General features: G+C 67.1%; 3 protein-coding genes across 3 annotated transcripts in view; 1 reads left to right on the top strand and 2 right to left on the bottom strand.

Moving 5' to 3' along the window:
- KDM6B (lysine demethylase 6B) overlaps nucleotides 1–11292 on the top strand; it is a 63108-nt gene extending 51816 nt beyond the window's left edge. Inside the window, 8 exon segments of the mRNA XM_048293251.1 lie at nucleotides 504–572; nucleotides 1017–1165; nucleotides 2356–2470; nucleotides 3892–4079; nucleotides 6067–6208; nucleotides 7593–7719; nucleotides 9080–9250; nucleotides 10709–11292. Of these exon segments, the coding sequence (XP_048149208.1) occupies nucleotides 504–572; nucleotides 1017–1165; nucleotides 2356–2470; nucleotides 3892–4079; nucleotides 6067–6208; nucleotides 7593–7719; nucleotides 9080–9250; nucleotides 10709–10732 (985 nt within the window). The 3' untranslated portion in view covers nucleotides 10733–11292.
- Nucleotides 11293–13460: 2168 nt separating this feature from the next.
- LOC125320823 (extensin-like) lies at nucleotides 13461–15334 on the bottom strand. The gene is made up of 4 exons (XM_048293253.1): nucleotides 14855–15334; nucleotides 14767–14814; nucleotides 14190–14422; nucleotides 13461–13844 (listed from the first exon to the last, which is right to left on the bottom strand). Exons 1-4 carry the CDS (start codon nucleotides 14930–14932, stop codon nucleotides 13568–13570), a joined length of 636 nt encoding a protein of 211 aa, XP_048149210.1. The 5' UTR covers nucleotides 14933–15334; the 3' UTR covers nucleotides 13461–13567.
- Nucleotides 15335–15355: 21 nt separating this feature from the next.
- NAA38 (N-alpha-acetyltransferase 38, NatC auxiliary subunit) lies at nucleotides 15356–17710 on the bottom strand. The gene is made up of 4 exons (XM_048293250.1): nucleotides 17630–17710; nucleotides 17432–17588; nucleotides 16651–16830; nucleotides 15356–15458 (listed from the first exon to the last, which is right to left on the bottom strand). Exons 1-4 carry the CDS (start codon nucleotides 17708–17710, stop codon nucleotides 15364–15366), a joined length of 513 nt encoding a protein of 170 aa, XP_048149207.1. The 3' UTR covers nucleotides 15356–15363.
- Between the last annotated feature and the right edge of the window lie 4253 nt (nucleotides 17711–21963).

The raw sequence follows: 21963 nt of genomic DNA, 5'->3' as shown, positions 1-21963 counted from the left end.
GCGGAGGGGGACACACCCAATGTGTCACCCCCTCCCAGCCCGGGCCACCGCAGGGGGAGGGTCCCGATGTCCCCAAGGGGTCCCTGTGTCCTTTGGGGGGGGGGTCCCGGTGTCCCCAGGGTGTCACCGGGGGGGTCCCCATGTCCCCAGGGTGTCCCCAGGCTGTCACTGGGGGGGTCCCGATGTCCCCCAGGGTGTCACTGGGGGGGTCCCCATGTCCCCAGGGTATCCCCAGGGTGTCACTGGGGGGGTCCCGATGTCCCCAGGGTGTCCCCGGGGGGTCCCAGTGTCACTGGGGGGGGTCCTGATGTCCCCAGGGTGTCCCCAGGGGGGTCCCGGTGTCCTTTTGGGGAGGTTCTCAGGGTGTCCCCCACGTTGTCACTGTGTCCCCCGGGGGGCGGGGGCGGGGGGGGTCCCCAGACCCTGGAGGGAGACACGGCCCCCTTGGGGACCCCTTGGGGACCCCATCCCCGCCCCCACCCGTGACCCCCTGTCCCCCCCAGCCCCCCCGACCAGAAATCCCACCAGATCATCAAGTTCGGGACCAACATCGACCTCTCGGACGCCAAGAGGTGGGGGGACACCCCTGGGTGACAATGGGGGGGTGGGGGGACACTCGTGGGTGACAGTGGGGGGGGGGGTCAGGGTCACCTGTGGGTGCTGTAGGGCCACCTCGGGGGGCTGGGCTGGGGGTCAGGGCCACTCGCAGGTGACCGTGGCGAGGGGTCAAGGCTGCTGGCAGGTGACAGGGTGCGGTCACCTTGGGGCGGGCGATGTCCCCAGGTGGGTGCCACCCCCTGGGTGACAACTGGGGGGTGGGGGGGGCAGGGGGTCACAGCCACTCTCAGGTGACAACTGAGGGGCTCAGGGTCACCTGTGGGTGCAGCAGGGGGCTGGGCTGGGGGTCAGGGCTGCCGGCGGTGGGTGACAGGCTGCGGTCACCCAGGTGACGCCTCGTGGGTGACGCCCCGTGGGTGACGCCCCGTGGGTGACGCCCGTGTCCCCTGTCCCCGCAGGTGGAAGCCGCAGCTGCAGGAGCTGCTGAAGCTGCCGGCGTTCATGCGCGTGTCCTCCACCGGGAACATGCTGAGCCACGTGGGCCACACCATCCTGGGCATGAACACCGTGCAGCTCTACATGAAAGTGCCCGGCAGCCGCACCCCCGGTGACCGCGGGGACAGCAGGGGGACAGGGGGGACACAGGGGGACAGTGGGGACAGCAGGGGGACAGGGGGGACACGGGGGGACAGCTGGGGACACGGGGGCAGCTGGGGACATGGGGGGACATGGGGGGACACAGGGGGACAGTGGGGACATGGGGACACGGGGGGACAGCTGGGGACATGGGGGACACAGGGACAGAGGGGACATGGGGACACAGGGGACAGCTGGGGGACATGGGGGGACAGCTGGGGGACACGGACAGTGAGGGACAGCTGGGACAGGTGGGGACACAGGGGGACAGTGGGGACACGGGGGGACAGCTTGGGGACAGCAGGGACATGGGGGGACAGCTGGGGACAACGGGGGACGTGGGGACACGGGGACATGTGGGACAATGGGGACACAGGGGGACAACGGGGTGACAGCTGGGGACGTGGGGGGACAGCAGGGGACAGCAGGGACAAGGGGACATGGGGGGACAGTGGGGACATCTGGGGAGAGCAGGGGACATGGGGACAGTGGGGACACAAGGGACACAGGGGGACAACAGGGGCAGCTGGGGACACAGAGACAGTGGGGCAGCTGGGGACAGTGGGGACATGGGGGACATGGGGGGACATGGGGGGACAGCGGGGGGACACGGGGGACATCTTAGGATAGCTGGGGACACGGGGACGGCGGGGGGACAGCTGGGAACACCGGGACAGCTGGGGACACCTGGGGACAGTGGGGGACACGGGGGGACACGGGAGACACAGGGGGACAGTGGGGACACCTGGGGACACCTGGAGACAGTGGGGACACGGGGGGACAGTGGGGACACCTGAGGACACCTGGGGACAGTGGGGACACGGGGGGACACCTGGGGACACCTGGGGACAGTGGGGACATGGACGGGCCGCAGGGACACCTGTGCTGAGGAGCCACATCGTGGTGGCAGCACCACCTGGGCATGGTTTTGGGGCGCTTCAGGGGTACGGGAAGGCACGCGAGTGACACCGCAGGTGACACTGTGGGTGGCACCACGGGTGACACCGATAAGGGTGGGGTGACACCAAACCGAGCCCCCGCGTTGCGACCCTCACCACCCCTCGTCACTCCTGGGTGGGGGGGGGGGGGGGGGTTACACCCGCCGGGGGGGGTGGTGACACGAGGTGACGGTGACGGTGACAGCGGTGGCGTCCCCCGCAGGCCACCAGGAGAACAACAACTTCTGCTCGGTGAACATCAACATCGGCCCCGGCGACTGCGAGTGGTTCGCGGTGCACGAGCACTACTGGGAGACCATCTCCGCCTTCTGCGACAGGTGGGCGGGGCCTGGAAAAGGGGGCGGGGCCTGGAAAAGGGGCGGAGTTATGGGAAAGGGGCGGGGTTACCGGGGTAGTGCTACTGGGAGAGCACCTCCCCCCCTTTTTGCAAGAGGTGGGCGTGGCCTGTTAAAGGGGGCGGGGCCTGGGTAAAGGGGGTGTGGCCTGCATGAAGGGGGAGGGGTCTGCGTAAAGTGGGTGTGGCCTGGATAAAGGGGGCGGGGGTCAGTGGGGCAGCACTACTGGGAGAGCACCCCCCCTTCTGTGACGGGTGGGCGGGGCCTGGGAAAGGGGGAGGGGCCTGGGTAAAGGGGGTGGAGCTTAGGGAAGGGTGCAGGGGGAAGGGGAGGGGCTTGGGGAAAGGGGAGGGGGCTGAGAAAGGGGAGGGGGCTGAGAAAGGGGAGGGGGCTGAGAAAAGGGAGGGCTTAGGGAAAGGGGAGGGCCTGAGAAAGGGGTGGGGCTTAGGGAAAGGGGAGGGGGCTGAGAAAGGGGAGGGGCTTAGGGAAAGGGGAGGGCTTAGGGAAAGGGGAGGGGCCTGAGAAAGGGGAGGGGCCTGAGAAAGGGGAGGGGCCTGAGAAAGGGGAGGGGGCTGAGAAAGGGGAGGGGCCTGAGAAAGGGGAGGGGGCTGAGAAAAGGGAGGGGCTTAGGGAAAGGGGAGGGGCCTGAGAAAAAGGGGTGGGGCTTAGGGAAAGGGGAGGGGCCGGAGAAAGGGGAGGGGCCTGAGTAAGGGGCTGGGGCTTAGGGAAAGGGGAGGGGCCTGAGAAAAAGGGGTGGGGCTTAGGGAAAGGGGTGGGGCCTGAGGAAAAGGGGAGGGACTTAGGGAAAGGGGAGGGGCCTGAGAAAGGGGAGGGGCTTAGGGAAAGGGGAGGGGCCTGAGAAAAAGGGGTGGGGCTTCGGGAAAGGGGAAGGGCCTGAGGAAAAGGGGAGGGGCCTGAGAAAGGGGAGGGGCTTAGGGAAAAGAGAGGGACCTGAGAAAAAGGGGTGGGGCTTAAGGAAAGGGGAAGGGCCTGAGGAAAAGGGGAGGGGCCTGAGAAAGGGGAGGGGCTTAGGGAAAAGGGAGGGACCTGAGAAAAAGGGGTGGGGCTTAGGGAAAGGGGAGGGGCCTGAGAAAGGGGAGGGGCCTGAGTAAGGGGCTGGGGCTTAGGAAAAGGGGAGGGACCTGAGAAAGGAGGTGGGGCTTCGGGAAAGGGGCGGGGCCTACACACCATGATTAGTGTTAATTATGCAGGGGCGTGGCCGGGGTGGAGCCAGTGGGTGTGGCCTGGTGCTGGGTGTGTGGCCATGCACGGGGGGGTGTGTCCAGGTGGGATGGGCGTGGCCAAACCCCAATACCAAATAGGCTTGGGAGGGAGCGGGCGTGTCCAGGCGTGGGCGTGTCCAGGAGTGGGCGGGGCTGTCGCTGACCACGCCCCCGGCGCAGGCACGGCGTGGACTACCTGACGGGCTCGTGGTGGCCCATCCTGGAGGACCTGTACCGCTCCAACATCCCGGTGTACCGCTTCGTGCAGCGCCCCGGCGACCTGGTGTGGATCAACGCCGGCACCGTGCACTGGGTGCAGGCCACGGGCTGGTGCAACAACATCGCCTGGAACGTGGGGCCGCTCACTGGTGAGGGGACATGGGGGGACTGGGGGGACTGGGGGGACTGGGGGGGCCGGAGGGGGACTGGGGAGAGACATTGCCTGGAATGTGGGGCCGCTCACCGGTGAGGGGACATGGGGGGACTGGGGACACTGGGGGGGCCGGAGGGGGACTGGGGAGAGACATTGCCTGGAACGTGGGGCCGCTGACTGGTGAGGGGGGACGGGGGGGACTGGGGACACTGGGGGGACACTGGGGGGACACTGGGGGGACTGGGGAGAGACATCGCCTGGAACGTGGGGCCGCTCACTGGTGAGGGGACATGGGGGGACTGGGGGGACTGGGGGGGCCGGAGGGGGACTGGGGAGAGACATCGCCTGGAACGTGGGGCCGCTGACTGGTGAGGGGGGACGGGGGGGGGGACACTGGGGACACTGGGGGGGACTGGGGACACTGGGGAGAGACATTGCCTGGAACATGGGGCCGCTGACTGGTGAGGGGGGACGGGGGGGGACACTGGGGACACTGGAGGGACTGGGGACACTGGGGAGAGACATTGCCTGGAACGTGGGGCCGCTGACTGGTGAGGGGACATGGGGGGACTGGGGGGACTGGGGGGACTGGGGGGGCCGGAGGGGGACTGGGGAGAGACATTGCCTGGAATGTGGGGCCACTCACCGGTGAGGGGACATGGGGGGACTGGGGACACTGGGGGGGCCGGAGGGGGACTGGGGAGAGACATTGCCTGGAACGTGGGGCCGCTGACTGGTGAGGGGGGACGGGGGGGACTGGGGACACTGGGGACACTGGGGGGACACTGGGGGGACTGGGGAGAGACATCGCCTGGAACATGGGGCCGCTCACTGGTGAGGGGACATGGGGGGACTGGGGGGACTGGGGGGGCCGGAGGGGGACTGGGGAGAGACATCGCCTGGAACGTGGGGCCGCTGACTGGTGAGGGGGGACGGGGGGGGGACACTGGGGACACTGGGGGGACTGGGGACACTGGGGAGAGACATTGCCTGGAACGTGGGGCCGCTGACTGGTGAGGGGGGACTGGGGGGATACTGGGGGGACTGGGGAGAGACATCGCCTGGAACGTGGGGCCACTCACCGGTGAGGGGACATGGGGGGACTGGGGGGATACTGGGGATACTGGGGGGATTGGGGGCATTGAGAAAAGACATCGCCTTTAATGTGAGGCTGCTGACCAGTGAGGGGACACTGGGGGGACACTGGGTGGACATTGGGGATACTGGGGGGACAGTGGGGGGACTGGGGGGGAGTGGGGAGAGACATTGCCTGGAACGTGGGGCCGCTGACTGGTGAGGGGACACTGGGGGGACTGGGGACATGGGACACTGGGGGGACTGAGGGAACTGGGGGGGGGAATGGGGGGACTGGGGAGAGACATCGCCAGGAACGTGGGGCCGCTGACCGGTAAGAAGGGGACACTGGGGGGACACTGGGGGGACACTGGCGATACTGGGGACATTGGGGGGACACTGGGGGGACACTGGGCACACTGGGAGGGACATGGGGGGACACTGGGGGAAGGGACACACCCTGGGTGTGTGAGGACAATGTGGCGCTGCCATGTGGGGCCGCAGAGGGGCCCGGGGAGGGCCGGCAGGGCCCGGGGCGAGCCAGGGGCGTGGTGGCCATGACGGGGGCGTGGTGGCCGTGATGGGGGCGCGGTGGCCGTGCCGGCAGCGTGGTGGCCGTGCCGGGGGCGCGGTGGCCGTGATGGGGGCGTGGTGGCCGTGCCAGCGGCGTGGTGGCCGTGCCGGGGGCGTGGTGGCCGTGATGGGGGCACGGTGGCTGTGCCGGGTGCGCGGTGGCCGTGCCGGGTGCGCGGTGGCCGTGCCGGGTGCGTGGTGGCCGTGCCGGGGGCGTGGTGGCCGTGCTGGGGGCATGGTGGCCGTGCCGGGTGCGTGGTGGCCGTGCCGGGTGCGTGGTGGCCGTGCCAGGGGCGCGGTGGCCGTGACGGCGCCGCTGTCCCCGCTGTCCCCAGCGTACCAGTACCAGCTGGCCCTGGAGCGCTACGAGTGGAACGAGGTGAAGAACGTCAAATCCATCGTGCCCATGATCCACGTGTCCTGGAACGTGGCCAGGACCGTCAAGATCAGCGACCCCGACCTCTACAAGATGATCAAGTGAGCGTGGGGACACCTGGGGACACCTGGGGACAGCAGAGACTGCGGGGATACATGGGGACGCACAGGGACAGCTGGGGACACATGGGGACGCATGGGACACACAGGGACAGCTGGGGACAGCGGGGATACACAGGGACACAAGGGGACACACAGGGTCACCCGAGGACACCTGGGGACACACAGGGTCACCTGGGGACAGCAGGGACAGCGGGAATACACAGGGAGAACTGGGGACACCTGAGGACACCTGGGGGACGGCGGGGACAGCTGGGGACACACAAGGACACACAGGGACAACCTGGGGACACACAGGGACCACAGGGACAGCGGGGACACCTGGGGACAGCAGGGACAGCTTGGACACACGGGGACAGCTGGGGACACCCGGGGATGGGGTGACACGGACAGGGACCCACAGGGATGGGGACGGGGACAGGGACGGTGGAGCAGAGGCTCTGGAGACTTGGTGGCGGCTTGGCTGCCCCACGGTGGGTGACAGGGGGTGACGGTGGGTGACGGTGGGTGACAGCGGGTGACAGCGGGTGTCAGCGAGTGACAGCGGGTGACAGCAGCGGGTGACAGCAGCGGGTGACAGTAGTGGGTGACAGCAGGTGACAGTGGGTGTCAGCGAGTGACAGTGGGTGACAGCAGTGGGTGACAGTGGGTGACAGCGGGTGCCAGCGGGTGACAGTGGGTGACAGCGGGTGACAGTGGGTGCCAGCAGCAGGTGACAGAGGGTGCCAGCAGCGGGTGGCAGTGGGTGACAGCGGGTGCCAGCAGTGGGTGACAGCGGGTGACAGCGGGTGACAGCAGCGGGTGACAGCGGGTGCCAGCAGCGGGTGACAGCGGGTGCCAGCAGCGGGTGACAGTGGATGACGGTGGGTGACAGTGGATGACAGCGGGTGCCAGCAGCAGGTGACAGCGGGTGCCAGCAGCGGGTGGCAGTGGGTGACAGCGGGTGACAGCGGGTGCCAGCAGCAGGTGACAGCGGGTGCCAGCGGGTGACAGCAGCGGGTGCCAGCGGGTGACAGCAGTGCCAGCAGCGGGTGACAGTGGATGACGGTGGGTGACAATGGATGACAGTGGGTGCCAGCGGGTGACAGCGGGTGCCGACAGCGGGTGCCAGCAGCGGGTGCCAGCGGGTGCCAGCGGGTGACAGCAGTGCCAGCAGCGGGTGACAGTGGATGACGGTGGGTGACAGTGGATGGCAGCGGGTGACAGCGGGTGACAGCGGGTGACAGCGGTGCCAGCAGCGGGTGACAGTGGATGGCAGCGGGTGACAGCGGGTGCCAGCGGTGCCAGCAGCGGGTGACAGTGGATGACGGTGGGTGACAGCGGGTGACAGCGGTGCCAGCAGCGGGTGACACCAGCCCTCGGGCAGGTACTGCCTGCTGCAGTCCATCAAGCACTGCCAGGTGCAGCGCGAGAGCCTCGTGCGCGCGGGGAAGAAAATCGCCTACCAGGGCCGCGTCAAGGACGAGCCGGCCTACTACTGCAACGAGTGCGACGTGAGTGCGGGGGGCCACCGCCGGGGGGGCTGGGCTACTGCCGGGGGGGCTGGGCTACTGCCGGGGCTACTGCTGGGGCTGTGAGTGTGGGGGGACCACTGCCAGGGGGGTTGGGGCTACTGCTGGGGCTACTGCTGGGGGGGCCGGGGCCACTGCCGGGGCTGTGAGTGCAGGGGGACCACCGCCGGGGCTGCCGGGCCTTGGGGTGCTCCTGGTGTGGCCGTGGGGTGCTCCTGGCCACAGCCTTGGGGTGCTCCTGGCCATGGGGTGGGCCTGGCCACAGCCTTGGGGTGGGCCTGGCCGTGGCTTGGCGTGGTTTTGACCGTGGCCTTGGTATGACCTTGGAATGCTCTCGGCTGCGATCCTGGCCAAGCTCCTCACCCGGGATTGGCGTGGCCTTGGCGTGGCCTTGGCGTGGCTTTGGCACGGACCCGTCCCTGACCTCGGCTCTGGCCTTGGTGTGGGGCTGACCATGGGCTTGGCCATGGCCATGGGGTGTCCTTGTCCTTGGCCACGTCACTGACCATGGCTGTGGGCTGTCCTTGGCCATGCCGCTGACCGCTGACCATTGCCATGGGCTGTCCTTGGCCGTGCCACTGACCACTGACCATTGCCATGGGCTGTCCTTGGCCATGCTGCTGGCCATGCCACTGGCTGCTGGGCACTGACCGCTGACCGCTGACCATTGCCATGGGGTGTCCTTGGCCATGCCACTGACCACTAGCCACTGACCATTGCCATGGGCTGTCCTTGGCTGTGCCGCTGGCCATGCCGCTGGCTGCTGGCCGCTGACTGCTGGCCACTGGTCACTGTCCGCTGTCTGCTGACCGCGGGCCACTGACCATTGCCATGGGCTGTCCTTGGCCGTGCCACTGACCACTGGCTGCTGGCTGCTGACCATTGCCATGGGCTGTCCTTGGCTGTGCCGCTGGCCATGCCGCTGGCCGCTGACCATTGCCATGGGCTGTCCTTGGCTGTGCCGCTGGCCATGCCGCTGGCCGCTGACCATTGCTATGGGCTGTCCTTGGCTGTGCCGCTGGCCATGCCGCTGGCTGCTGACCATTGCCATGGGCTGTCCTTGGCTGTGCCGCTGGCCATGCCGCTGGCCGCTGACCATTGCTATGGGCTGTCCTTGGCTGTGCCGCTGGCCATGCCGCTGGCTGCTGACCATTGCCATGGGCTGTCCTTGGCTGTGCCGCTGGCCATGCCGCTGGCCGCTGACCATTGCCATGGGCTGTCCTTGGCTGTGCCGCTGGCCATGCCGCTGGCCGCTGACCATTGCTATGGGCTGTCCTTGGCTGTGCCGCTGGCCATGCCGCTGGCCGCTGACCGCTGACCGCTGGCCGCCGCTGTGGCGCAGGTGGAGGTGTTCAACATCCTGTTCGTGACGAGCGAGACGGGCGGGCGCAACACGTACCTGGTGCACTGCGAGGGCTGCGCGCGGCGCCGCGGGGGCGGCCTGGGCGGCGTCATCGTCCTCGAGCAGTACAAGACCGAGGAGCTGATGCAGATCTACGATGGCTTCACCCTGGTGAGGGGACGGGGGGGACAGAGAGGGGATGGAGAGGGGATGGAGAGGGGACAGAGGGGACGGAGAGGGGACAGAGCGGGGACAGAGAGGGGACGGAGAGGGGACGGAGAGGGGACGGAGCGGGGACAGAGCGGGGACAGAGAGGGGACGGAGAGGGGACGGAGAGGGGGCGGAGCGGGGACAGAGCGGGGACAGAGAGGGGACGGAGAGGGGACGGAGAGGGGGCGGAGCGGGGACGGAGCTGGAGCACACCTGGAGACACCTGGGGGGGTTTGGGGACACCTGGGACACACCTGGGGACACCTGGGACACACCTGGGACACACCTGGGCACACTTGGGCACACCTGGGGACACCTGGGGGACACCTGGGACACACCTGGGGACACCTGGGGACACCTGGGACACACCTGGGCACACCTGAGACACACCTGGGCACACCTGGGGACACCTGGGACACACCTGGGGACACCTGGGACACACCTGGGCACACTTGGGCACACCTGGGGACACCTGGGACACACCTGGGCACACCTGGGGGACACCTGGGACACACCTGGGACACACCTGGGACACACCTGGGCACACCTGGGACACACCTGGGGGACACCTGGGACACACCTGGGGGACACCTGGGGACACCTGGGACACACCTGGGCACACCTGGGCACACCTGGGACACACCTGGGGACACCTGGGGACACCTGGGACACACCTGGGCACACCTGGGGCACACCTGGGCACACTTGGGCACACCTGGGACACACCTGGGAGACACCTGGGGACACCTGGGCACACCTGGGACACACCTGGGGGACACCTGGGGACACCTGGGACACACCTGGGGCACACCTGGGACACACCTGGGCACACCTGGGGACACCTGGGACACACCTGGGCACACCTGGGGACACCTGGGGCACACCTGGGGCACACCTGGGCACACCTGGGACACACCTGGGGGACACCTGGGACACACCTGGGGGACACCTGGGGACACACCTGGGACACACCTGGGGGACACCTGGGACACACCTGGGGCACACCTGGGCACACCTGGGACACACCTGGGCACACTTGGGCACACCTGGGCACACCTGGGACACACCTGGGACACACCTGGGGACACCTGGGGACACCTGGGACACACCTGGGGACACCTGGGACACACCTGGGCACACCTGGGCACACCTGAGGACACCTGGGGGACACCTGGGGACACCTGGGGCACACCTGGGACACACCTGGGACACACCTGGGCACACTTGGGCACACCTGGGCACACCTGGGGCACACCTGGGACACACCTGGGGCACACCTGGGACACACCTGGGGGACACCTGGGGACACCTGGGACACACCTGGGCACACCTGGGGGACCCCTATGTGGGGCCACCCCAGTGTCCCCTCCCCGGTGTCCCCAGGGTGGTGACCCCCCCCCCCCCCCCCCCATCCCCCAGGTGACGCCGCCGACCCCCAGATGAGCCCCCGGCGGGGGAGGGGAACACAGGGGGGGGACCGGGGGGGCCCCCCCACCCCACCCCTCCCCCCATGAACACTTTTTATTTATTCACGGAGAAATCGCCCCAAAAATCGTCTGGACGGACAGGCCGCCCCTCCCCCGCCGCGGGGGGTGGGGGAGGAAGGGGTTTTTTGGGTGGAAAAACTCCGCTTTTATACAAAAATACCGATTTATAGGAATTTACAAAGCCCCTCCCCCCCGCGGTGGGGGGTGGGGGGGGTCTTTCTGCTCCCCCTCCCCCACCCCCACCCCAAAATTTTTGGGGGCCCGTGTAACTCAGTGGGGGGAGGGGAGGCTCCCCTCGAGCCCCTCCCCCCTCATTTTGGGGGAGTCTGTGCCCCTCCCCCAACACAAAGGGGGTGCCCTAGGGGGGTCCCCGCCTCTCCCCCAGCATTAGAAGGGGGTGGGGGATGGGGGGAGGGGCACTTTTTTTGGGGGGGGTCCGACCCCTTGCCAAGATTCAACCAAAAACTCGCCCCCCACCCCCAAAACCAGCCGCCCCTCCCCCCCTATACGGGTCCGGGCCGGGGGGGGGGGGAGGGGCCCGAGGGGGAAGGGGGGGAGGGGGGGGAATTTTTTTGGGGGGGGGGGTGCCCCCTCCGCCCCTCCCCCCTCCCGGGGCGGGGCTCAGGTCTCTGCGGGGGGGGAGGGGCTCCCCCCCCCAACCCATGGTGCAAAGGGGGGAGGGGCCTGTGCTACCCCCTCCCCCCCCCAACAAGGGGGGGCAGCAGGAGCCCCCCCGCTGGGGGAGGGGCCTTGGGGTGCCCGTCTCCCCCCCCCCCCCCCCCCCCCGAGCCTCGTTTTGGGTTTGTTTTGGGGTTTTTTTTTTGTAAATGATTTTTTTTTTTCCTTTTTTTTTTTCCTGTTTTTTAATTTATACGCGGGGGGGGGGGGAGGGGTCGCTTTATTTATTGGGGGGGGTCGGGCCGGGGGTCCCCGACTCCCGGGGGGGGGGGGTGGGAAGGGGAAGGGGAGGAGGGGAGGGGTCTTGGTTGGGGGGGAGGGGGTGTTTGGTCACCCCGGTGACCCCCCCCTCGTCACTCGGTGACCTCTGACCTTTGGGGGGGGAGGGGAGGGTTCTCACCCCCCCCCCCGCCCCACCCTCACCCCGCCCCCACCCCCATCATGGTGCTGGGCCCTGCGGCCGCCCCTCCCCCCCTCGTGTCCCCCTCCCCCCCTCCCTTCCCTCCCCCCCCCCCGCCGGGCCCCCGGTGTTTTTGGGGGGTGGGGGAGGGGCGGGTGCCCCCCTCCCCTCGCCTCCCCTCCCCTCCCCCCCCCCCCAGAAGCTATTTTGTACCTGAGATTAAATTAATGGCAAAGCCCGACGGCTCCGTGGGGGAGGGGCGGCCCCAAAGTGGGGAGGGGGGGGTCCTTGGGGGAGGGGCACTGAGGGGGGGGGGGAAGAGGGAGGAGGAATTTGGGGGGTGGGCTCAGGAAAATGGGGGGGGTTGGGGGAGAAGGAATTTGGGGGGGGGGGCTCAGAAATTTTGGGGGCAGGAATTTGGGGAGAAGGGATTTGGGGGGGGGGGGCAGGAAAATGGGGGGTGGGAATTTGGGGGGGGCTCAGGAATTCAGGGGTGGGAATTTGGGGGAGAAGGGATTTGGGGGGAGCTCAGGAATTCGGGAGGGGCAGGAAAATGGGGGGTTGGAATTTGGGAGGGCTCACGAATTTTTGGGGTGGGAATTTGGGGGAGAAGGGATTTGGGGGGAGCTCAGGAATTTGGGGGGGGCAGGAAAATGGGGGGTGGGAATTTGGGGGGGGCTCAGGAATTCAGGGGTGGGAATTTGGGGGAGAAGGGATTTGGGGGGGAGCTCAGGAATTTGGGGGGGGCAGGAAAATGGGTGGGAATTGGGGGGGGCTCAGGAATTCAGGGTGGGAATTTGGGGGAGAAGGGATTTGGGGGGAGCTCAGGAATTCGGGAGGGGCAGGAAAATGGGGGGTGGGAATTTGGGGGGGGGCTCAGGAATTCAGGGGTGGGAATTTGGGGGAGAATGGATTTGGGGGGGGGCTCAGGAATTTGGGGGGGGCAGGAAAATGGGGGGTGGGAATTTGGGGGGGGCTCAGGAATTCGGGGGTGGGAATTTGGGGGAGAAGGGATTTGGGGGGAGCTCAGGAATTTGGGGGGGGCAGGAAAAATGGGGGGTGGGAATTTGGGGGGGGGCTCAGGAATTCAGGGGTGGGAATTTGGGGGAGAAGGGATTTGGGGGGGAGCTCAGGAATTCGGGAGGGGCAGGAAAATGGGTGGGAATTGGGGGGGGCTCAGGAATTCAGGGGTGGGAATTTGGGGGAGAATGGATTTGGGGGGGGCTCAGGAATTTGGGGGGGGCAGGAAAATGGGGGGGTGGGAATTTGGGGGGGGGCTCAGGAATTCAGGGGTGGGAATTTGGGGGAGAAGGGATTTGGCGGGGGGCTCAGGAATTTGGGAGGGGCAGGAAAATGGGGGGTGGGAATTTGGGGGGGGGGCTCAGGAATTCAGGGGTGGGAATTTGGGGGAGAAGGGATTTGGGGGGGGGGCTCAGGAATTTGGGAGGGGCAGGAAAATGGGGGGTGGGAATTTGGGGGGGGGCTCAGGAATTCGGGAGGGGCAGGAAAATGGGGGCTGGGAATTTGGGGGGGGGGCTCAGGAATTTTGGGGGTGGGAATCTGGGGGAGGGGGGGACACACACACAAAGGTCACACGGGGCCGGTGTCACCGGGGGGGGGGGCTTTAATGGCACCCTGGGGACCTCCAAAGCCCTGATGGGCATTTGGGGGGGGAGGAAAGGGGGGCCCCCCTCAAAGTCCTTGGGGGCTCATTCAGGCATTGGGGTGGGGGGTCCCCACATGGATTTGGGGGGTCCATCCAGGGGGTCCCTCGAAGTGTTGGGGGTCCGTCAGGTGTTGGGGTCTCATCCGGGTTTCGGGGTCCATCCAGGGGGTCCATGAGGTGTTGGGGCTCCGTCCGGGGTTTCGGGGTCCATCCAGGGCGTCTCTCAGGGTGGTTCTGAGGGTCCATCTGGGGGTCCCTCGAAGTGTTGGGGGTCCGTCAGGTGTTGGGGTCTCATCCGGGTTTCGGGGTCCATCCAGGGGGTCCATGAGGTGTTGGGGCTCCGTCCGGGTTTCGGGGTCCATCCAGGGGGTCTCTCAGGGTGGTTTTGAGGGTCCATCCGGGGGTCCCTCGAAGTGTCAAGGGTCCATCAGTGCTGGGGGGGTCCCTCAGGGTGGTTCTGAGGGTCCATCCGGGGGTCCCTCGAAGTGTCGCGGGGGTCCATCAGGTGTTGGGTGCTCGTCCGGGTTTCGGGGTCCATCCAGGGGGTCCATGAGGTGTTGGGGCTCCGTCCGGGTTTCGGGGTCCATCCAGGGGGTCTCTCAGGGTGGTTTTGAGAGTCCATCCGGGGGTCCCTCGAAGTGTCAAGGGTCCATCAGTGCTGGGGGGTCCCTCAGGGTGGTTTTGAGGGTCCATCTGGGGGTCCGTAGAAGTGTCGGGGGGGGTCCATCAGGTGTTGGGTGCTCGTCCGGGTTTCGGGGTCCATCCAGGGGGTCCATGAGGTGTTGGGGCTCCGTCGGGTTTCGGGGTCCATCCAGGGGGTCCGTCCAGGTTTTAGGGTCCATCCAGGGGGTCCATGAGGTGTTGGGGCTCCGTCCGGGTTTTGGGGTCCATCCAGGGGGTCCCTCAGGGTGGTTCTGAGGGTCTGTCCGGGGGTCTCTCAGGGGGTAGGGGGGTCCCTCAGAGTTTCAGGGTCCATCCAGGGGGTCCCTTGAAGTGTTGGGGGTCTGTCAGTGCTGGGGGGTCCATCCAGGGGGTCCCCCCAGGTGTTGGAGGGTCCCTCAGGGTTTCGGGGTCCATCCAGGGGGTTCCCTTGAAGTGTTGGGGGTCCATCAGTTGTTGGGGCTCCGTCTGGGTTTCGGAGTCCATCCAGGAGCTCCATCAGGCGTTGGGGTCTCATCCGGGTTTCGGGATCCATCCAGGGGGTCCTGGGGATCCGTCTGGGTTTCGGGGTCCATCCAGGGCCTCCATCAGGTGTTGGGGTCTCATCCGGGTTTCGGGATCCATCCAGGGGGTCCTGGGGATCCGTCTGGGTTTCGGGGTCCATCCAGGGCCTCCATCAGGTGTTGGAGTCTCATCCGGGTTTCGGGATCCATCCAGGGGGTCCTGGTGTCCATCCGGGTTTTGGGGTCCATCCAGGGGGTCCCTCAGGGTGGTTCTGAGGGTTCATCCAGGGGTCCCTCAAAGTCTTGGGGGTCTCTCAGTGCTGGGAGGTCCATTCAGGGGATCCCTCAGCGTTTTGGGGTCCATCCAGGGGGTCCCTCAGGTGTTGGGGGTCCCTCAGTGCTGGGGGGGTCCCCTCAGCATTTCGGGGTCCATCCGGTGTTGGGGGTCCAACCAGGGGGTTCCTCAGGGTTTTGGGGTCCATCCAGGGGGTCCATCCGGTGTTGGGGGTCCAACCAGGGGGTCCCTCAGCATTTTGGGATCCGTCCAGGGGGTCCATCAGGTGTCGGGGGGTCCAACCAGGGGGTCCCTCAGCATTTCGGGGTCCATCCAGGGGGTCCATCAGGTGTTGGGGGGGGGTCCCTCAGGGTCCATCAGGTGTTGGGGGTCCCTCAGGGGTCCCTCAGGGGTAGGGGGGCTCCACCTCGATGGACACGATGTGGTGCCCGGGCACCATGGCCAGCCCCAGCACTCGGGGTTCACTGCCCGGGAACGCGTCTGGGTGGGGGGGAAGGGGGGAAAGAAAGGGGTCAGGACCCCCCCATCGAACCCCACAGCCCCCCCAGAACCCCCTCCCCAAAAAAAAACCCCCCCCACCCCCCCCGGCCCCGCAGGCCTCGGGAATTCAGTGCCAAGTGCGGGATGAGCCCGGGGGTCACCTGGGCAGGAAAAGTCCCACTGCCACCCCCCAAAAACACCCTAAAAACACCCCAAAAACACGCCAACAAGACCCTAGACCCTCACAGCCCCCCAAAAAAACCACCCAAAGACCCCCAAGACACCCCCAGACCCTCACAGCCCCCACAAAAAAATCCCAAAGACGCCCCGGGATCCCTCAGACCCTCACAGTCCCCCCGAAAAACCCCAAAGACGCCTCAGAGCCCCCCAAAAACTCTCCAAAAACACCCTGAAAACCCCCAAGACCCCCCCTCAGACCCTCACAGCCACCCCAAAACCCCCCCAAAAAAGCCCCAAACACCCCTGAGACACCCCCCAGGGCCTCGCAGCTCCCCAAAAAAACCCCCAAAGACCCCCTGGGATTCCCTCAGACCCTCACAGCCTCCCCAAACCCCCCCCCCCAGAACCCCCTGCAGCCCTGAGGAACTCCTGCGCGGATCCCAGGATCACGGTGCTCCGTGCACAGGAACGCTCCCGCCCCCCTCAGACCCCCAAAACGCCCCAGAACCCCCAAAGTCCCCCCAGAACCCCCCAAAATGCCCCCCAGAGCCCCCCCCGGACCCGCGGCTTTCAGGAATTCCTGCGCGGATCCCAGGATCACGTTGCTCTGGCGGTCCGTGCACAGGAACGCTCCCACCGCTCTGAGACCCCCTCAGACCCCCAGAACCCCCCCGAAACCCCCCAAAACGCCCCCCAGAGCCCTCCGGAGCCCCCCCCCGGACCCGCGGCTTTCAGGAATTCCTGCGCAGATCCCAGGATCACGTTGCTCTGGTGGTCCGTGCACAGGAACGCTCCCACCGCTCTGAGACCCCCTCAGACCCCCAGAACCCCCCCGAAACACCCCAAAACGCCCCCCAGAGCCCCCCCCGGACCCGCGGCTTTCAGGAATTCCTGCGCGGATCCCAGGATCACGTTGCTCTGGCGGTCCGTGCACAGGAACGCTCCCACCGCCCTGAGACCCCCAGAACCCCCCAAAACACCCCAAAACGCTCCCCAGAGCCCCCCCCCGGACCCGCGGCTTTCAGGAATTCCTGCGCGGATCCCAGGATCACGTTGCTCTGGCGGTCCGTGCACAGGAACGCTCCCACCAGCGTCCGCCCGTCCGACATGCGGATGCGGAGGCTGCGGTTCAGCAGCGCCTCGAGCCGCTGCCGCCCCCGGGGGGGGCCCCGGGACCCCCCGCCCCGGGCTCCTGGGGGGGATGAGGGGATGGGGGAGGGGGTGGGTGTAAGAGCCCCGAAGCACCAGCGCGGGGCTTGTGAGGGATGGGGGAGCCGCTGTTCCTATGGGACCCCCCCCCCCAAAGAGCTCCCCCTTGCCCCTGGGACCCCCCCAAAGCTCCCCCCCAGCCCCTGTGACCACCCCAAAAGCTCCCCAGTCCCCATAAGCCCCCAAGAGCTCCCCCCAGCCCCCGTGCCCCTCCCCCCCAAAACCTCCCCCGTCCCTACAGGCACCCCCCAAACCCTGCCCAGCCCCTGTGCCCCACCCCCCCCCAACCCCTCCCCAGCCCCTGTGGCCCCCCCCCCCCAAAACCCCACAGACGCCCACAGTCTGACCCCACAGACGCCCCTGCCCCACTTAGAGCCCCCCATGCGCACCCCCAGCCCCTACAGCCCCGCCCCCAGATCTCCCCTCAGGACCCCCCTACGGCCTCCCACGGTTCCTACGGCCCCTCCTCCTCCCACAGACCCCCTGGGACCCCTGCAGACCCCCTGCAGCACCCCCCCGTTCCCCTATAGACCCCCGAAACCCCCCGTATGCCCCTACAGAACCCCCCCAGGCCCCCCACTCACGGCTGGGCCGCCTCCCGCCTCCTCCGGCGGATCCGCCATGATGGCGCCGCTTCCCGGCAGCCCTCGCGCGGCCGAGGGGGGCGGAGCTAGGAACTACAACTCCCGCCGTGCCCCGCGCGGTACCCGCGGCCGGCAATGGCGGGTGCTGATTTAGGGACTACATTTCCCAGCGTGCCCCGCGCGGTAGCGGCCGCCAACAATAACGGGGCGGAACCAAAGACTCCGTTTCCCAGCGCACCCCGCGGCGCGCAGGGCCGGGACTTCCGGCGGCGTTGCCATGGCGACGGGCGGCGCGGGCTCGGCGGCGGCCCCGGGCCCGGCCTGAGCGACCCCGAGGTGCGGGGGGGGCCCTGAGGGGCTGGGGGGGGGCTCAGGAGGGGTCTGAGGGAGGCGTGGGGGTCGTGGGAAATGGGGGGGGGCTGAGGGTCCCCTTTCTGGGGGGGGGGGGGGGGTCTCCCCTCCGTGACCCCCCCCCCCCCAGGCGCGCCCCCTTCTGGAGGCCGCGGGTAATGACGTCACCCCCAGAGCGGGGATGGGGGAACCCCCCCAAACACCGGGGAGGGTGGGGGGGGGGGGATCAGGGGTCCCCAACCCCCCCCTCCCCCAAATTAGGGGCTCATGGTCGTCCCACCCCCCCCACACTGGGGGTCACCAGGACCCCCCCCAGTTTTGGGGGTCCCCCCTTGTCTCCCTTTGCACGGGGGGGTCCCCTGGAGGGAGGGGTCCCTGTCCCCATGGGGGTCTCTCATCAATTTTGGGGACCCCCCCCCAGCCCCAAATCCCCCCGTTACCAACCCCCGTCCCCCCTCTGCAGCCCCCAGCGACAGCAGACGGTGACACCGGGGGGGGCTCGGGGGGTGTCCCTGGATGGTCCCCCCCAATTTGGGGGCAAATTGTAACTTTTTGGAGCCAAAATAAACCAGATTTTGTGAAGCGCGGGGGAGGGGCCGCGCTCGGGGTCACTCTTTGGGGACCACCCCCAGCTGTGGGGTGACAACGGCGGGGTCCTCGCCCTGGGCCCCCCCGTGGGGGGTGGCGTGGCCTTGGGGGGCCCGGGTGTCCCCTGAGGGGGGTTTCCCACGGGGGTGGCAGCGGGTGACACCGGCGGGTGTGTGACACCGGCGGGTGTGTGACACTGGTGGGTGTGTGACACTGTGGGTGTGTGCCACTGGAGGGTGTGTGACACTGTGGGTGTGTGACACTGGAGGGTGTGTGCCACTGGCGGGTGTGTGACACTGTGGGTGTGTGACACCGTGGGTGTGTGACACCGGAGGGGTGTGTGACACCGTGGGTGTGTGACACTGTGGGTGTGTGACACCGGGCGGGTGTGTGACAGTGTGGGTGTGTGACACCGTGGGTGTGTGACACCGTGGGTGTGTGACACTGGCGGGTGTGTGACACCGGTGGGTGTGTGACACTGTGGGTGTGTGACACTGTGGGTGTGTGACACTGGCGGGTGTGTGACAGTGTGGGTGTGTGACACCGGCGGGTGTGTGACACCGTGGGGGTGTGACACCGGCGGGTGTGTGACACTGGAGGGTGTGTGACACTGGAGGGTGTGTGACACTGGTGGGGGTGTGACACCGTGGGTGTGTGACACCGTGGGTGTGTGACACTGGCGGGTGTGTGACACCGGTGGGGGTGTGACACTGGTGGGTGTGTGACACTGTGGGTGTGTGACACTGTGGGTCTGTGACACCGTGGGTGTGTGACACTGTGGGGTGTGTGACACTGGTGGGTGTGTGACACCGGCGGGTGTGTGACAACGGTGGGTGTGTGACACTGTGGGTGTGTGACACCGGAGGATGTGTGACACTGGCGGGTGTGTGACACCGTGGGTGTGTGACACCGTGGGTGTGTGACACTGTGGGTGTGTGACACTGTGGGTGTGTGCCACTGGTGGGTGTGTGACACTGGAGGGTGTGTGACACCGTGGGGGTGTGACACCGGTGGGGGTGTGACACTGGCGGGTGTGTGCCACTGGCGGGGTGTGTGACACTGGAGGGTGTGTGACACTGTGGGTGTGTGACACCGTGGGTGTGTGACACTGTGGGTGTGTGACACCGGTGGGTGTGTGACACTGTGGGTGTGTGACACTGTGGGTGTGTGCCACTGGTGGGTGTGTGACACTGGAGGGTGTGTGACACCGTGGGGGTGTGACACCGGTGGGGGTGTGACACTGGCGGGTGTGTGCCACTGGCGGGTGTGTGACACTGGAGGGTGTGTGACACTGTGGGTGTGTGACACTGTGGGTGTGTGACACCGGCGGGGTGTGTGACACCGGTGGGTGTGTGACACTGTGGGTGTGTGACACTGAGGGTGTGTGACACCGGTGGGTGTGTGACACTGTGGGTGTGTGACACTGAGGGTGTGTGACACCGGGTGGGTGTGTGACACCGGCGGGTGTGTGACACCAGCGGGTGTGTGACACTGTGGGTGTGTGACACTGTGGGTGTGTGACACTGGGTGTGTGACACTGGCGGGTGTGTGACACCAGCAGGTGTGTGACACTGGCGGGTGTGTGACACCGGCGGGTGTGTGACACTGTGGGTGTGTGACACTGTGGGTGTGTGACACCGGCGGGTGTGTGACACCGTGGGTGTGTGACACCGGCGGGTGTGTGACACCGGCGGGTGTGTGACACTGTGGGTGTGTGACACTGGAGGGTGTGTGACACTGTGGGTGTGTGACACCGTGGGTGTGTGACACTGGCGGGTGTGTGACACCGGTGGGGGTGTGACACCGGGCGGGTGTGTGACACCGTGGGGGTGTGACACTGGAGGGTGTGTGACACGGTGGGGGGTGTGACACCGGCGGGTGTGTGACACCGGCGGGTGTGTGACACCGGTGGGGGTGTGACACTGGAGGGTGTGTGACACCGGCGGGTGTGTGACAGTGTGGGTGTGTGACACTGGTGGGTGTGTGACACTGTGGGTGTGTGACACCGGCGGGTGTGTGACACTGGCGGGTGTGTGACACCGGTGGGGGTGTGACACCGGTGGGGGTGTGACACCGGCGGGTGTGTGACACTGGAGGGTGTGTGACACTGGAGGGTGTGTGACACGGTGGGGGTGTGACACCGGTGGGGGTGTGACACCGGCGGGTGTGTGACACTGTGGGTGTGTGACACTGTGGGTGTGTGACACTGGTGGGTGTGTGACACTGTGGGTGTGTGACACCGGTGGGTGTGTGACACTGTGGGTGTGTGACACTGTGGGTGTGTGACACCGTGGGTGTGTGACACTGGCGGGTGTGTGACACCGGTGGGGGTGTGACACCGGCGGGTGTGTGACACCGTGGGGGTGTGACACTGGAGGGTGTGTGACACGGTGGGGGTGTGACACCGGCGGGTGTGTGACACCGGCGGTGTGTGACACCGGCTGGGGGTCGGTGGGGGTGTGACACTGGAGGGTGTGTGACACCGGCGGGTGTGTGACAGTGTGGGTGTGTGACACTGGTGGGTGTGTGACACTGTGGGTGTGTGACACCGGCGGGTGTGTGACACTGGCGGGTGTGTGACACCGGTGGGGGTGTGACACCGGTGGGGGGTGTGACACTGGCGGGTGTGTGACACTGGAGGGTGTGTGACACTGGAGGGTGTGTGACACGGTGGGGGGTGTGACACCGGTGGGGGTGTGACACCGGCGGGTGTGTGACACCGGCGGGTGTGTGACACCGGTGGGTGTGTGACACTGGTGGGTGTGTGACACTGTGGGTGTGTGACACTGGTGGGTGTGTGACACTGGCGGGGTGTGTGACACCGGTGGGGGTGTGACACTGGTGGGTGTGTGACACTGGCCGGATGTGTGACACCGGCGGGTGTGTGACACTGTGGGTGTGTGACACTGGCGGGTGTGTGACACTGGTGGGTGTGTGACACCGGTGGGGGTGTGACACCGTGGGTGTGTGACACTGTGGGTGTGTGACACTGGCGGGTGTGTGACACTGTGGGTGTGTGACACCGGAGGGTGTGTGACACCGGCGGGTGTGTGACACTGTGGGTGTGTGACACTGGCGGGTGTGTGACACCGGTGGGGGGTGTGACACCGTGGGGTGTGTGACACTGTGGGTGTGTGACACCGGTGGGTGTGTGACACTGTGGGTGTGTGACACTGGCGGGTGTGTGACACCGGTGGGGGTGTGACACTGGTGGGTGTGTGACACTGGCCGGATGTGTGACACCGGCGGGTGTGTGACACTGTGGGTGTGTGACACTGTGGGTGTGTGACACTGGTGGGTGTGTGACACCGGCGGGTGTGTGACACTGTGGGTGTGTGACACCGTGGGTGTGTGACACCAGCAAGTGTGTGACACTGGTGGGTGTGTGACACTGTGGGTGTGTGACACTGGCCGGATGTGTGACACCAGCAAGTGTGTGACACTGGCGGGTGTGTGACACCGTGGGTGTGTGACACTGGCGGGTGTGTGACACTGGCGGGTGTGTGACACTGTGGGTGTGTGACACTGGTGGGTGTGTGACACCGGTGGGTGTGTGGCACCGGCGGGTGTGTGACACCGGCGGGTGTGTGACA

Source organism: Corvus hawaiiensis (assembly GCF_020740725.1).
Source record: "Corvus hawaiiensis isolate bCorHaw1 chromosome 38 unlocalized genomic scaffold, bCorHaw1.pri.cur SUPER_38a, whole genome shotgun sequence".
Taxonomy (NCBI): domain Eukaryota; kingdom Metazoa; phylum Chordata; class Aves; order Passeriformes; family Corvidae; genus Corvus; species Corvus hawaiiensis.
This window is presented reverse-complemented; position numbering and strand designations above follow the sequence as displayed.